The sequence below is a fragment of the Liolophura sinensis genome, chromosome 7, assembly GCF_032854445.1.
Source record: "Liolophura sinensis isolate JHLJ2023 chromosome 7, CUHK_Ljap_v2, whole genome shotgun sequence".
Lineage (NCBI taxonomy): Eukaryota > Metazoa > Mollusca > Polyplacophora > Chitonida > Chitonidae > Liolophura > Liolophura sinensis.
The window spans coordinates 26928303-26946659 of record NC_088301.1 but is presented as its reverse complement, the minus strand read 5'-3'; the positions used below and the strand labels follow the sequence as shown (position 1 = coordinate 26946659).

Sequence of the window (18357 nt, the reverse complement as noted above, 5' to 3'; positions counted from 1 at the left end):
CAAACATAAGGAAAACATAAAACTTCTTTTACAGATAAGAATCACATTTCTGCCAAACGAACCAGCAATGACCCTGATTTTAGTATAAAACAAAACAACTTTAATAAATATATATCAGATATGAGACATTTCTGTCAAACAGACCAGCAATGACCCTGATTTTAGTATAAAATAAAACAACTTTAATAAATATATATCAGATATGAGACAGTTCTGCCAAACGAACCAGCAATGACCCTGATTTTAGTATAAAATAAAACAACTTTAATAAATATATATCAGATATGAGACAGTTCTGCCAAACGAACCAGCAATGACCCTGATTTTAGTATAAAATAAAACAACTTTAATAAATATATATCAGATAAGAGACATTTCTGCCAAACGAACCAGCAATGACCCTGATTTTAGTATAAAATAAAAAAACTTTAATAAATATATATCAGATATGAGACATTTCTGCCAAACAGACCAGCAATGACCCTGATTTTAGTATAAAACAAAACAACTTTAATAAATATATATCAGATATGAGACAGTTCTGCCAAACGAACCAGCAATGACCCTGATTTTAGTATAAAATACATGTAAAACAACTTTAATAAATATATATCAGATATGAGACATTTCTGCCAAACAGACCAGCAATGACCCTGATTTTAGTATAAAATAAAACGACTTTAATAAATATATATCAGATATAAGACATTTCTGCCAAACAAAACAGCAATGACACTGATTTTAGTATAAAATAAAACGACTTTAATAAATATATATCAGATATGAGACTCGTATATTCTGTTTTCCTCTGTTGGTCACACCAAGATTGAACTCCCATCTCAATATATGAAATCCAGCACCTTACCAACTATTAAAGTTAAGGTGGAACCCACTTTATTTTGTACTTTACAGGTGAGCTGACACCACAAAATACAAAAATGAAATAAAATAAAATTGAAAATCCACTTTTTTTTAAATTTTGTCTGATCTTTATGATTATATGTTCTGTTTTTGAAGGCTCTCCGATTATGTAAATATGTCTTCAACATTTTCGAAATTCAAAAAAACTGTTGAGATTTTTCACAAATTACATGTAGATGATCAATAAATTTTATTTTTATACCTTCCTCCCACACCGAAGAAAAATTTATTCTTTTATTAAATTTTATATGTAAAACCAACAAAACTGGTGTGGCCTAATGGAAAATGTCTGCTAGCTACAGCTAATATAAGCACAGGAACATACTGTTTCCGATGCACTACTTCCCATGTAAATCCTTCCCCTCTCCTTAGATACATCCATACTGACAGGCCAAGAGTCCCACACTTCTTACAACCTGTCTGGCCACATTCCAAGTGTAATGGTTGACATACTTACTCCATGGATCACACCGAGATTTGAACTCAGATCTCCACAGCCAAAAATCCAGCACTTTACAAACTCCCATTATAGTTAGGTATTGCTAGTATAACCAATGGCAAACTTTCTGTATTACAAACTGTACAGTCCATGTTTATACATATGCACACAAACAATTTAGAATCAACTGCATCAACACCTGGTCAGTTGTAGATGCTATACCTGTCCTCAATAAAGAGATTATAAACATATCCTTGAACCGCACTGGTTTTAGAGGATTTACAGTATGCGAGTATACCGATGAGCACAGATTGTACTTGCATGACATTGTATTGTTTCTTTTCTTGGTATGTGGCTATTTTCATTCTGTCTTTGAAGTTTTTTTGCCAAAAAAAGAGAAAAAAAAAAGATCACTAGTAACACTGAAGTAAACTTACGTGTACTAGTAATTTGCTGACCATGTACTGACAACACTGACCCTGTTGTAGGACAAAGATAAAACACCAATATATACTGATGGGGTTAAACTTGAGGAGACAGACCTCATAGTGACCAGCTAGAATTTCTCTCTCTCTCTGTACTTGTACTACCTTAACCTGTGTGACATCTGATATATTTATTTACTTGATTGGTGTTTTACGCCGTACTCAAGAATCTTTCACTTACGCAATGGTGGCCAGCATTATGGTGGGTAGAAACCGGGCAGAGCCAAAGGGAAATCCACAACCATCCCCAGGTTGCCGACAGCCCTTCCCACTTATGGTCGGAGAGGAAGCCAGCATGAGGTGGACTAGAATTCACAGCAACCGCATTAGTGAGAGTCTCCTGGGATATAACGTTGCGCTAGCGTGAAGTCTGATACGAGCTAACTGTATATATTGTACTTAACTATTTGTTTACAAAATTCTTTTTTTTTTAGTTTTTCTTTCTCTGTTAAAGTTAAGGTTGAATGAAAATGGAAGTTGAATAAAAATGGAAAATCCCAATAAAGCCACACTGCATGTTCATAATCACATTTCAACTTCCAAATAAGAAAAGCAGTTACACAAATGAATCATTATACTAGTATGTGTAAATTTCTAAATTTATTTTTTGGGTGCCTTTCGTATTGTTTTTCAAGTGACATTTGGAGAACATAAGCTTCAAGCCCCTGGATCACCAAAGGCTTAAGTCAAAATTTCAAATCCCTTGTTATTTTTTGATGTAACATGGTCAAAATATTGCTTGACAACGTAAATTCTGGGTAGATTATTGTACAACAAGTTTCAGCTAAAATAACACAAGGGAACATACCAAATTCAATGATTAAAATTTTGACTTACATCTAAGATCACTTTATGATCCCGGGGGCCAAAGTTATACTACACCAGAAATGAATATATCTTAATTATAAGCAGTTAACATACAAAGGTATAATACACTGCTTCAAAAAACATTTTTCGAGTCTTGGCCTATTTTTTTGCAACTGTTGAATGAAGCCTTCTACACGATGTTAATTAGCAGTCAAGAACTTATGGAAATACTTCTTTCCACTACAACTTTTTCATGCTACCTTTTTTCCACACAGATTTGTATCATACATCATACAAGGAATGTACTACAAATATCTTCTACAATTTAGTCAGCTGTATCTTAGCAACAAGAACACCACACCAGTGGTTACTAGGTTACAAACAAGATCAGTCTCCTCAGCAGGGAGTTGACCAGATGCTAAATGAAACATAGACTCTGCTTGACATTTCCTCCATCATCTATTCCAGGATCCTGTCATAACACCAGATTTTTCATACTGCTGATCACTTCTATATCCCAGTCTTAACTTGCAAAACATCAAAGACAGATTGGTCCCTTTAACATGTGTAAAGAGTATGCAGTTTATCTCATCTTCAAAAGCAGGAAATGCTTTTGCTAAAACTCTAGTTTCGTCTTGATATCCATGAATGCTTACTGAGATTGACTGTTGATGAAGTAAATTTGCATCCTGTAAACTACATTCTATTTATACCAGGAAGAAACTGTATCCAGCTTTACTCACAAATGACACCACATGTACATGATGCAGCCCATTTAAGCTACAAAGTTTTCACATGCGCTAGATGGAACATACACATGTGACCTAATGTTAGCTTGTCCATCTGGAGAACTCTAAATAATGCTTGTTTTTGATGACAAACTGCCACACAGCATCTATTTCTAACGTGTTCACGGCATGGCTTTTACATCAATGTATTTGTCATATGCATATATATCTTTTGCTCATTTGTCTTTTTTTTTTTAATGCTTTGTTTGGTGATAATATTTTCAACATTCTGGTCACATCACATCAGTGTCACTTTGGCATCGCAGGCATGTCCCAGTGTTGACAAATTTCCTCACAGAAAAACTTAGTGAAGATATCACATATACGACACCCTTCTTAGTCCCTGCATATTTTCTTCTTTCGTTCAGTAGGTAGGAACCAATACTGCCAATCTGAGTCTTTGGGCTTGAACCCAATTGTCTAACTAATATAGAGCACGACATTAAACCCCAAGCACTCACCCACTCTAATATAAGACAGGCCTGCATTCTGGAACATACATGCACGTGTAACAAGGCCTTCAGAATTTTATCCTACTCCTGTAGGATAAAACTCACAAAATGCTTAACATAGTACAACAAAAACAGTTATAAGTTCCTTGACCTGAACTTGTTGTTGATATAATAATCACAAACTGTCTGTCAACACCCTCACAATGCAACACTAATTCATTTTCCAAACCTCAGGTGATGAGAACAAAAGTGGAATGACTAGTAAAACTGTAAAAAGCTGAACAAAATAACATCTGTTCACTCTTATCATGATACATGTATGTGTGTCTTTAAGATGGCATCTGCTACTATCATTCATGCAGAAACCACAAACAGCATAGATAAATACATGCTCCATCTTCAAGATTCTCACACATGGTGTGTGAGTATTATCTCACAAAATTGAACTGCTTGCTTACATGTAATTGATGATCAACTCCTTTCTATAAAACTAGTTGAGCTTTCCACGTTGAACATATTCTAGGATATTTCACTTTAAAAAATGGCAGGTTTAAAGGAAGAAGAACGCAGGCAAAATATGCACACATCCCATCCCACCCACTTCGCCACGTTCCTGATGAATGATTGGGCTTTAAATTAAGCCTTTCACAAAGCATCAGGAGCTGGACTGAAGGACAAGACCACTTTCATCAAGTGCTGAGATTGGCAGCAATGACAGCCACCCTTTATCACAATGAACAGAGGTCTGTGTTCTGAATATAATTAGTTGATGGTTTCCCAATGTTCTGAATATAATTAGTTGATGGTTTCCCCTTTTCTGAATTTAATTAGTTGATGGTTTCCCCATGTTCTGAATATAATTAGTTCATGGTTTCCCCCTGTTCTGAATTTAATTAGTTGGAGGTTTCCCTCAGTTCTGAATATAATCAGTTGATGATTTCCCCTGTTCTGAATATAATTAGTTGATGGTTTCCCGAAAAGAATGTATCTTATTGCGCAAAGTATTAACTAAACCATCACTGTGCTTGTGACCAAACCACAGGACATGCAGTCCTTCTTGGTTAATGATGCTGATCAGAGATATTTTTAAGTTTGATTTCAGCCAATGATCTAGGCTTAAGTGTTCTGTATTATTTGATTAAATCTGCTCCCCGACAAACCTCTTGACATAATGCTTCAGTCTAGTCCATGCATGTTAGATTTAACATTTCTTGCAAGAATTTTGTTGTTTAAAAGAACCAGGTCTCGATTTTATCACATACTGCCTCAGAAAGGGAACTTTCAAGATTTTGTTGCCTTCACAGTTCATCAGTTGCTTGCCAAAGCCTGATGGTTAACTCTAGAAAACTTGAAAACTCCACCTATCCATGAGCCTGCCCGCCATTTTATATTCTTGAGTACCATGCGTGTCTAAACAATTAATCTGCAATGGATATTGGCCTGAAACGGGGAAGTCCAATGTGCTCAGTGAGTGAAAGATACAGTATTTCTGGAGTTGAAGAACTACAGTAATCCAAATTACGCCAAAATATCAAGGAATTACGAGGACAGTGAACTTTATAAAGCAAATTCGGACATTGTTTCCTGAATCTCACCTGCTTGAGGTCCAGAGTAATGGTAACATAGTCATATTTCATGCCATGAGCTAGACTTGGGCTTTGCCAAAATGCCTCCCCGCCATCAATCACGTTCTCAATTGGATGTTTCTTACTGGGTTCAGGTGAGCGAGCATCACAGACAAAACAGAACTGACTCTCCCACGGGTTGAAGAACTCGCCCTGCATCAGCCGACAGTAATATTCTGGCTGGATTTCCCCACAGGTGGCATTCACTGTTACTGTGGCCTTTCTTGCAACATTGGCAACAATTGGATACAACGCTCTCTCATCTGCAACAAAGAAACATTCATTCTAAGCACATCTGTGAAAAACAGCTATTAAATCAGTATCTCACACAGCACAGATTTAAACACACAAGTTTTCAGTTCAAAATTTTATATTTTTGAGTATGGTGTAAAACATCCATCAAGTAAATAAATAAATACTTTTGACTGAATGAAACCAAGTCGACACAGAAAAGAAGAAGAAAGTCAAAAAAAACAAACAAAAAAAAAACAAAACAACTGATTTGTAAGAATTTATTCAAATTCCTCAGGTAAGTCAGATCCACTTAAAACAATTCAACCAAAAAGATGATCTTTGAGAGAAAGAAAGAAACCAAAGAGATTTTGCTGGATAATGCCCAGGCTACGAAAAACATCCCATGCAAGTAGACAAAAAAATCATATTAAAAAACATCTACAACCAACATTTAATAAAATAATCATCATATTTCAACCATCACTATGAATCAATAAGGCTGACTGAACATTAATTATATGGAATAACTGCCTTTGTTTATTGTGACAAAAAATATGACACATTTATTTACTTATTTGATTGGATGTTTTTTCTACACCTTTCATAAGAAGATTTGACTTGTATGATGGTGGTGGGAGGAAACGAACAGATCCCAGATGAATCCCACGGATGCTGGCAGATCTTCCCACGACTACAGTATGAGGCTTGCCCTTCACAGCCTTGCATAAGTATAAGTCAGCAAAAATGCTGTAGTCAGCAGTATGTCAGGTGGCAATGAAGCCAAACTATCATGTATCTATATTTAAATTGTCTTCCAGTTGAGTTCCACTTAAATATAGCCAACACTCAAGTTCTAACAATTACAATTTTGGAATGTGCTACTAAGAGCCTACATGCAGTAATAAGGCTAGTCTTATAAATGGTGGAGTTCATTCAGTGCATCTAGTGTATAGTCAATTACAGGAAGTCTACAGTTCTATATATCTGCTAATTAATTTGTGGCTAGCATCAAGTACTTCATTCCTGGTTGCAGTCGCCACTTTATATCATAACAGTCAAATGATCTCAATGTTCTCACTGGTGTACACATATTGAAGACAGTTTAAAATAGCAATAGATGGCCTATGGTATTTAATATACCATGTTTCCACTCATGCTTAATGTACATAGCAGAAATTTCTAAAAACAAAAAATCAATCATTTTTCAACCACTTAGACTTATGTGAGAGAGTTCATAATTTACTCATGCAGGATTTTAGGAACATTCCTGTACTGATAAACACTGCAGGCACTTCCCATTCTGACATAGCCTCATTCAGAAAGCCAGCCATGAGCTGACAGACAGGCAGGCTTACTAGCTGAGGTTGTAAGACGCTAAATATAACTTACAACCCTGGAAATAGATACATCCTTCAGCAGTCGTTTTGGCATAGATACTTGTACAAGATTTCCTCCATACCATTTACACACCATTTAATGACAGCAAGGTGTACATATTTCCCCCATAAAGGAACGGTACATAGGTACACAGGACGTTCGCAGGACGTTCTTCAAAAGTAAACTGATTTTAAGATTAACATACATGCAAAATATAGAGTTTGCACTGTGACAAATTTAAGAACTTTTGAAAATGTCCTTTTAACCAGTGCCTTACATCCTATGCATTATTTCACTTCCAATTGGCACAAATATATATATATATATATATATATATATATATATATATATATATATACATATATTTCGTTGTTTGTCGCTCATTCTGACTTAATATTTCAGCTCTTTATTTTGCCCTTATCAGAAGAGCTAATTTTTATGGTGTGTATATATATATATATATATATATATATATATACACACATACATACAGGTATGGGAACAAAGCCACAAAGAGCAGACAAAGTGTTGAATGAACATAAGATATGGGTACAGGAGAAAACAGCAAGACAACATAACAACCGGACACTGCTGGTTAAAATAAGTGTATGCAATACAAAAATTGTCTCTTTTCGGATAAAAATAAGCACTTGCCATTTGCAAAACACAGCCACTTCTCAGGAAGAACTTTCTTCAAAATGATAGGAGTGACACATGAACACTGATAACATTCAAATCTCATTCAAATCTTGCTCTAATGTGTGATTTTGTGTCTTATATGAAATGCATGCCCCATAAAGTAACTATTATAATATGGTATGAAAGTATACATTAATCAGACTATTCATCAGGTAGTTTACAATGTTCAGGTACTTTAATCTAGGCAATCAAACCTGTGAATAATTTTTTGTTAACAGGAAATCAATAACTGCAATCTTTTGGACCATATCGCCAAATATCAATGAGCATAAATAAAACCAATGAGAATGCCCAAGATCACTTCATAAGATTACCTTCAATTTTCACCTGTCCAAGTCAGCCATAAATCTACAGGTAAGTTGAAAAGAGTAACCACTTATTGAACACTGATCAAACAATTCACCTGTGTGAACAATACACATATCTGAACAACCAGGTGTCAACAATTGAGTTATCGGACAGCCTGGAAAAAAGGCTAAGTCAATGTACGTACACAATATTAAATATTTAGGTTGCGGAAAACAGTTTTGAATGTGGGATGGCTGGAGGTAAAACTATGATGACTTTTCCTTAAATAATGTGTTTTAATACCTTTGTTTTATGATTACTGGTATGTACTCATTTGTATGATCCAAATCTCACCCTACAAAAACAAAGTCAAAAGAAAGCTTCATTGGAAATAAGAGAGAAACTGCCTCAATTTTTATTATTTTCCTAAAATGAAATACAGTCAATGACTGAATTTTAAGATGGGTTTCATAGATACACGGCTTTAGGTTAGATAAAAACAAGAAGCTGTATGCACATTTCTTAGCATAATGGGTTTTAATTATTACTGTTGCCCAACTTGTTCATCACACAATTGACATACATGAATGTACAGGTACCTTAAATGACACTTGTGACAAATATTATGTTTCACTAAAACATGTGTAAGGTTTAAAAACTGGATAGATCTGATGCATGCTTACGTCCTGACTGAGCCATCAGAGCATTTGCTTTGTTTTTTTCCCCATGTGTGACTGTTTTCACAATAACACAGTAGAAGAAATGCAATATGTGGTAAGTTGATCAGGTAGTGATCAATGCTCAGGTAGTGATCAATGCTCTGGTACTGATCAATGCTCAGGTGCTGATCAATGCTCAGGTGCTGATCAATGCTCTGGAGGAAAGTGGTACAACCTACATGAGGATGTATAATCGAACTTCTTCCAGGCTGTCACACATTCCTGCTATCTGCTGGCAGGCTGGTCATAGGGCTGAGAGAGAGAGGTCATAAAACAGGCATAAATATGTCAGCACAGCCAAAGTTAAACATCAGAGGGACACTAAACCTGTGGTCAGCTCTGGGAAATCCCACTGAGACAGCTATTCTGGCATGAATACTGAAACACTGTTAACAACACAATTACATGTACATATAGTACTTTTAAGAATATAAATCTGAATTAACATGAACTATTTTCTTCACAAACTAGAATCTTTGGTTTATATTGCCTGAAATTTTAATTCAGCACTTTAAAACTTTATGTTTATTGCAAGGAGATGCATTATTATATGTGCATATGTGAATATATGTGCCCATACTTTTGTGTACAGCAGAGATCTACATACTATATCCTACATTTTAGCTGTCTGGGGCAAAATCTACTGTTGAGTCAGCAAAAGTGCAAAGATTTCATAATAGCGAGAAGACATTTGAGCAGAACTTTAATAAACTATAGTGAAGCGTACATGTACATCTACATTAAAACTGAAATTCCTGTACACTTTTTAAACTGGTTGTCAGTAAAGATCAGAAGTATTTTCCTCATTACAAGTTACAGGACATACACTTTCACGTAAATTATCTAATTAAAAGGTCCTTTTATCTTTACATACAGGTACAAATAAACCCCCCTAAACATGTCACATCTTCAGATATATGGCACCCATGTCCTGGGACTAAGGCATAACCAAAACATATCTCAGTGAGACACAAATTCAAACCACATGTGGCTGACAGTTGATAATGAGCAATTTACAGGGATGTGCTAGACATGGGGGGTAAGGGCTGTACACATGGATACTGGGGCAATCTCACTACAGTGTGTTGAGTGACAACCTCTTTTATCTGGTCAGGGGTTCAGGGGTACCATCAGGAAGTTTCTTTTAAGCTACATGCACCAGGGTACATACAATGTAGATACACTACATACTACTATATTAAAAGGTTCAAGCTATTAGTTCACTACTAGCACACTTGTAGCAGGCTACCAACAGACAGGCACCTGAAGGAGTGTAACATAGCTCATGATGTAATAAAGGTGTGCAACTTCATCACAAGGCATATGGGGCGTTGGTTAAATGCCTTCTCATGGTGTCTTCCACCAATGGTGTCAAAGTCATTACACCTCTCACTCATTACAACGCTGTTGTTGAAGGACAAATCTGCCCACTGTATTAGATGTGAAGCACCTTCTATGAAGTTTGTGAACTACTGACATCCTGTGATACAGAAACAAACATAGTGTAATACTGGATTTTAACTGTAAAGCCAAATCAACATACATAATATATAATATTATGTTTTTTATTGAACAATTACATGGTACATGTAAGCCACACTTCTGAGTGTAAAATCTGTAGGTTTCCTTCCCTGAAACCTTTGTAAGTATATGCAGACATCTGCATGAACAATTTGGCGAAAAATTTGAGGGGCATATTTGTGACAATGTTACATGTATATTGAAGCACGCATTATAATGAAGCCTGTAATAATGAGGGGGAGGTGAATGTCTGATTGATTCAGATTTTGATTGGTGTTTAACATCTACTCTCAAGAACTTTTCAGTCACTCAGATTTTTGGGTGGAGGAAACTGTGTCGAATGCCAAGAGTAAAGCACTGTTCCTTAAAGCTACAGTTATAAATTACTTCCTTCAGTGTTTCACAGCAATTACCCTACCAGGCATGGCCAGGCTAATGGGTTGCCCACAGAAATCTGATAAATATATCAGCAGTAATGATATTACATATTACGTATATTACATATGTATAATAGTTTTAATATCCCAAATGTAACTTTGGATAATGAAAGTATTTCATGTATTTGGTGACTGAAAAACATGTATTATGTGACAAGAGGCCTGCTAAACACAATGGTAACTGAAAGTCTTCTGAAATTTATTAATGCATGATGCTGCCTCACAGATGTATTTATTTATTTATTTGATTGGTGTTTTACACCGTACTCAAGAATATTTCACTTATACGATGGCAGCCAGCATTATGTTGGAAGGAAACCAGGCAGAGCCCGGGGGAAACTCACGACCATCCGCAGGTTACTGGCAGACCTTCCCACGTACGGCCAGAGAGGAAGCCAGCATGAGCTGGACTTCAATTCCTAGCGACTGCATTGGTGAGAGGCTCCTGGGTCATTACGCTGCGCTAGCACGCTAATTGACTGAGCCACGGAGGCCCCCTCACAGATGTAAAGTGTTGTCTTACTGGAACTTACTATTGGAATTTTATGTCTGAATTTATTTCGCGACTGTACCAAGTAAATTTTACTTCAGTTTTTTTTTTCACGCATGGATAAAAGATTAGAAAATACTTGCGTTCAAGTGCAAATGTCAGTCATGGGCGAGTATGCGGGTAGTCAGATAGATATGCAGACCATTCAGTGTTTGTTTGAACATGGATTACCTCCTGACAAACACGAACAGGTATCTCTTCAGTTTTAACACTCGATTCACAGCTGTACACGCCCTTAACCAAAATAACTACTGTAGTAACACAGATAGCTGCATGTACGTGTAGAGGCACATGTACATGTAGGTGATTTCCTCCACCATACCAATTGGTATTTTACAATGACAGCCATCCCTCATGCAACTGATTGAGTATTGCCCACTGGGTGTCCACATTAGAGGTGTCATTTAGAGCTGGGCAGAGGCCCTTGGCTGGTTAGGGCATAGAAGCAGGGAAATCCGAGATGGCAGGCAGCAGCTAGTGTATATTGGATTACCTTTCCATCTGATGTCAAGCTAGTGAGTAAATACGAACTTCACTGGTTCAAAACCATTCAAGATATGTGTATCTTTTTCACATGAGCAAGTGTAACAGACAAATTGACGGAGAGCATTTCCATGTCCCCTCAACACTTTCATGGCCGTGGAGAAACGGCGCAAAGTTCTTCAATAGGCTTATGTTTGGATATCCGCTAGAGTGGTCATAGACAAGTTCAAAGTTCAAGACAGATTCTCCTATTTTCCTCGTATTTACCTGTCCCTCCAGGTGAGAAGTTAATCAACCTTTGACCGGGTTGTCTTTCACTGCACTGGTGTTCATTTCAGTCTTTATTCCATCAGGCGTCTACAAACCATTCATCTTTTAAGATAATCCCGGAATCATGTATGCAGAGATCCGGATATGACATTAATTCTGGGATTCATTCAGTCGTGCAGTCAAAATTTGACTTTCAAATGAGTCAAGGTTACTGGGCTCATCACTGAATCTTACCCTTGTACCCCTGGATCAGAATGAATGTATTTGTTTTGTGGGATGATATGACCTGGGTTCTATAGAAATGGTGCGGCTAAGGAGCCATTTGACAGGTTCAGACTCTGGTCATATATGCATATATATATATATATATATATATATATATATATATATATATATATATATGTGATGTCTTGTGAAGTTACCATACTGAAAATAAATCCCGTCACAGGACCTCTAGGTGCCAAGGATCAGGACTGACAACATATAGAGCTTGTATATGGTACATTACATGTACATAAACCATTATCAAATCTACATCTAACATTATTCCAAAACATATCCTTTAATTGTACTTTGGTTGTGAACATATACAGTACAACAAACATGTACATGTAAAATCTGTTTGTGTAGACAAACAATGTTTGATTAAATAATTGTCCTTTAATGGCGTTAACTCAAGAATTCTTCATTTCTATGATGGCAGTCTGTTTTACGGCTGGAGGAAACCAGATTGCCTGGGGTAAACTATCGGACCTTTGCCAAGATACTGACAAACTTTCCCACGTGTGATGTACAGTTGCACTATTTTGCACACCGTATTGATGAAAGACAAGTGGTCTTCAATGAAACATTATGTTGCGCCAAATGTCAAACAAGCACTGTCAACTGCATAATGCCATCACAAACAGAGCAGGAAATTCACAAATTCTCTGTCAAAGACAAGGATAGTACCTGCATCTTTAGTGCCTTAGCTAATGAAAAAAAAAAAAACAAGCACCTTAACCATTTCACCAGGAATTGCCCCAGCTCGTGTACATATAGGTTTATTTAAAATCTAAATCTTACATTATAACATATTTATTTATTTATTTATTTATTTGATTGGTGTTTTACGCCGTACTCAAGAATACTTCACTTACACGACGGAGGCCAGCATTATGGTGGGTGGAAACCCACGACCATCCGCAGGTTGCTTGCAGACCTTCCCACGTACGGCCGGAGAGGAAGCAAGCATGAGCTGGACTTGAACTCATACGACCGCATTGGTGAGAGACTCCTGGGTCATTACGCTGCACTAGCGCACTAACCAACTGAGCCATGGAGGCCCCCATTATAACAAATGATGGTCTTGTCATCATTCTTATTTGTATGGGAGTATGTTACTGGATAATTTTTTTCAGATTTCATCAGGGATTCCAGGCTACTAAAGAAGCGAAGTTTGCAATAGTTGCGTCATTATAGAAAAAGAAGAAAATAACTCTTGGCATACATAAAGAAGAAGAATTAACCTAATAATAAAAATGCAATATCTCTGGAATAACTGCAAACTTGGACAAATCACCTTTTCCCTACTAAACCATTTTATTTATTAAAAAGAAAAAATAAACATCTTCTCAAGGTTTTCTCCAAATATTTAATAATTTAAACTAAGTATATTTACCACTACAAAAACTGAGATCTCTTTGAGGCTTCTATAGCAGTTTTTCACATAGACAGCATGTAAATTCAAAAGGCACTCTCTAACATATTCATAAACGTAGCCAAATACAGGGCACATGTACATCAGCCAGTGTAGTATAATAAGGAGTAGCATACATGGTTCTTAGCACTAGAGTCGAAGGTTGAGCTAACTGCCCTCCCCCTGGGCCAGCTGTGTCAAGAGTGATACATTTACAAGGACAACATTATAAGACACACATGGGCCTGTGAAGTTTCCATCTCACTGAGGCATTAACTGTGGAGCCCTGGTCAATTACAGACTGGGACACCATCGGGTCCAGCTTTCCCTCACACAGGGTGCAAGGCTAGGAAAACAGGAGTTTAGATTCATTACGGCTTGTACCACAGACTGAGCTATATACATGTTTTATCCACAAAATTCTTAATGAAGAAATATTCAACTAAATTAAACTGTGGAATTTGATCTATTCAAATCAATTTGTTGATGCTGAGAGTTCTGTGGATCTCAGAAAGCGGACTTAGGGGTTTGTTTGGAAGGTATAAGTGGGATGTTATCCTAATGGGAAACCAAAGTCGCACCAAAAGTATTTATTTGCCTCTGAAATATCCTTTTTAAGGCATAAATATTATAGATCTGATCTCTGCAAAGAAAAATACTGTAGCATCCCACTTTAATTTCTCTGAATTTTCTATTGATTAAAAGTGAAGGATGTGGAGTTCATTAGGTGGCTTCATATAAAGGCCAAAGTTTCTTGAATTCAAAATGATCAATGGCAAACAAATTTTGTGATTGGTTTCACACCCTGTTATTTAGAATCAAACCCTGCCAATCTGAGAATATTCCCACTGAAGTGGGATATTCATTCTTTGTCACATAAGGTTTTGGTGTTTACTGAGGTCCAGACAAGACCACCATACACCTACAACTTTACACGAAATGCCCATTTAGTTTTTCTCACTCGCATAGTGACCCAGGCCCCCATGATGTTAAAGAGAAAAAAGTCCTGACCCACCTCTATTTAATTTTTTTCATGCACTCTTACATGGATATGTTATATAAGAGAGTTGTGATATAAGAGAGTTAAGATCTTAACAAGATCACTGTACTGTCCCATTCAAGCATTTCTCTCTCAGGACAGGTATCAAGTTTGAGATTAAACGTTCATCCCAGACCACCATACTTGGACCAGTAAACCAAACTTCCATTCAAGCATTTCTCCCTCACGCTGGGTGTCAAGTTTGAGGGTAAAGGTCCTGGCCAGACCACCATACTGGCATCACTACACCAAACTTCCATTCAAGCATTTCTCCCTCACTCTGGGTGCAAGTTTGAGGGTAAAGGTCCTGGCCAGACCACCATACTGGTATCACTACACCAAACTCCCAATCAAGCATTTCTCCCTCACTCTGGGTGTCAAGTTTGAGGGTAAAGGTTCTGGCCAGACCACCATACTGGTATCACTACACCAAACTTCCATTCAAGCATTTCTCCCTCACTCTGGGTGCAAGTTTGAGGGCAAATGTCCATCCCAGACCACCATACTGGTATCACTACACCAAACTTCCATTCAAGCATTTCTCCCTCACTCTGGGTGCAAGTTTGAGGGTAAATGTCCATCCCAGACCACCATACTGGTATCACTACACCCAAACTCCAAATCAAGCATTTCTCCCTCACTCTGGGTGTCACGTTTGAGAGTAAAGGTCCTGGCCAGACACCATACTGGTATCACTACACCAAACTTCCATTCAAGCATTTCTCCCTCACTCTGGGTGCAAGTTTGAGGTAAATGTCCATCCCAGACCACCATACTGGTATCACTACACCAAACTCCAAATCAAGCATTTTTCCCTCACTCTGGGTGTCACGTTTGAGAGTAAAGGTCCTGGCCAGACCACCATACTGGTATCACTACACCAAACTTCCATTCAAGCATTTCTCCTCACTCTGGGTGTCACGTTTGAGGGTAAAGGTCCATCCCAGACCACCATACTGGTATCACTACACCAAACTTCCATTCAAGCATTTCTCCCTCACTCTGGGTGTCAAGTTTGAGGGTAAAGGTTCTGGCCAGACCACCATACTGGTATCACTACACCAAACTCCCATTCAAGCATTTCTCCCTCACTCTGGGTGTCAAGTTTGAGGGTAAAGGTCCTGGCCAGACCACCATACTGGTATCACTACACCAAACTTCCATTCAAGCATTTCTCCTCACGCTGGGTGTCAAGTTTGAGGGTAAAGGTCCTGGCCAGACCACCATACTGGTATCACTACACCAAACTCCCATTCATCTTTCCTCAGGCAGTCACACACACCAAACAGCAGTCAGTGTTATCAGCAGAATCTTAACCCAGACCTGAATGAATCTCCTAAATCCCCAATAAATCACCACCGTTGACTATCATGTACTGGATTCAACTATATTTGTTAGCTGAAAATCCCCTGGTGACAAAACTTCAAGGTGTGATAGTTAAGCGGGGTTTGGCACAGTGCTGTTTGGCATAAAAGCCTGTTGTTATCTTCATGCGTTCTTCCTCTCCTTAATCTGGTGAACATTGAAATAAACTGAGTTTGTTTCAGTTGAACTGAATGCATTCCATTCTCACTGAATATTAACTGTGACGGTGTAAGTGCTTACAGGGAAAAATTGTAATTACATCATTACCCAAGCAAAAGAATATGTGATTTACATACATCTACTTGTAGAATATCTTAAAGTCTGTTATGCCCTATGGGTGGGCATGGAGATTGGTGGTGGGCTGATAATGAAATGTCTGCCTCAGTAACATCTATCCATGCACCTTCAATCCCAGTCCATTCCAGCAGACACGTTTTGGTTCAAGGTTTACAACTGTGAGTGACAATGACTTACATCTTCTGTTTCCCAGCAATTTCAAAGACTTTCAATTACTTTAAACTATTAGGAATGGGCTTACTATTTTTGCAGCTTATTTACTGCACAATTTTATATATAAAGCAATATATATACATGTACATGTACATCAAATTTAACACTTAAAACTCAAGTACTTTCAACAACTGTGCCACAAATAAACTCTTTTTCAAAAGTTTCAATGAATTTAAAAGTCCATTCAAGGATTTGAAGGACAAATGAGACCACTTTTGCTGCTGATCATTCTCTTTATTTGTGAGTAATTTCACCCCTTAAAATGGCAATTTTTATGTAGCCTTGATGTTAATTTGGTATTTAAGCAAAGTTTTATCTGAGAGTAACCACCATTCTTTGTGGACCAAAAAAATCTGAAAAACTGTCCATCCAAAAAACACACAACCAAAAAAAAAAAAAATAAAACAGTGATAGTTTTGTTAAAAATGATGAATCAGCCCAACTAATCTGTAACCTGTTACAGTCAATTCAATATGTTTTGAAAAAAGTCTGGAAAGAAGTGTTTTGAAAAAAGTCTGGAAAGAAGTGTTTTGAAAAAAAGTCTGGAAAAAACTGTCCAAACTGGACAAAACTGCCATAAATATGCTTTATGCTAGTGTACAAACTGGCCTATAACTCAGACAATACAGTACTTGATATGGGTGAAGCAGTGTACCAAGTTCCAATACAATATGATGAACATACTGCAAAAAAAAAAAAAATGTCTGGAAAACTGATGCAGGAGTACCTGACAGATTGACAAACACAAGGTGTAAATCTATCATGCCCTCTGGCATCACTATCAGACTAATGATTTTCCCATGATAATTGATTTATTTATTTATTTGATTGATGTTTTACGCCGTACTCAAGAATATTTAATTTATATGACAGCAACCAGCATTATGGTGGGAGGAAACCCACAACCATCTGCAGGTTGCTGGCAGACCTTCCCACGTATTGCCAGAGCATGATAATTAAAATACAAAGCAAGATAAAAATTGGACACCAGCTGAAACTCAGCATTCTTCATACTAATGGTTCCTTCCGGACACCAGACTGTTAGGATTTGAGGAGAGGGTGGGAGTACAGTGTGGAGGAGAGGTACATGTAAGATATCTCCACACTCCAACATGTGTCTCCCAGCTGGTTTTGGATGTATGGTGGGTATATCATCCATGGATGTACTAATACTGGCACCCAGGGTGAGGATATGCCCAGGAACCTGCTGTGTGAATAAACCATAAAGTTACCCCTAATTAGGCAGGATTAGTGTTAAAATTCCATCAATGATGGGAGAGATTTAGGAGAAAATTATGGCTGAGTTAACACTGTTACTATCAGCACTCAATTTCATTTATCTATTAATTTGAAAAGCAGAACGTCATTCATACATGAATGTGCTTAATTTAACATCTCTTGAGTCATGTACATTTTGACAATTACAGTAAATCACATATAATTTCATGGAATTTTCACCCACTAAATTGGCCTGTTGAACAAGCTGCAGTTCAAAAAAGGCACAATAAACTTGCGGGAAAAATCACATGAAGTAATCTGTTTTTTAACATTTCTCATCATCTTAATACATCAGAGTGATCTGTTGGGGAAATTAATACTGTAATATGCTTTAATAACTCTAGCAGGCATTTCACTATTTAGTACAGTATGGGTATGTATGATAATAATTT

The 18357-nt window shown here is 37.2% G+C and overlaps 1 protein-coding gene across 1 annotated transcript in view; it reads right to left on the bottom strand.

Moving 5' to 3' along the window:
* Nucleotides 1–18357, bottom strand: part of LOC135470790 (laminin subunit alpha-2-like) — a 108259-nt gene that overhangs the window by 66748 nt on the left and 23154 nt on the right. Inside the window, exon 2 of the mRNA XM_064749833.1 lies at nt 5488–5780. Coding sequence (XP_064605903.1) covers nt 5488–5780 — 293 coding nt within the window. The remainder of the gene's footprint in view (nt 1–5487; nt 5781–18357) is intronic.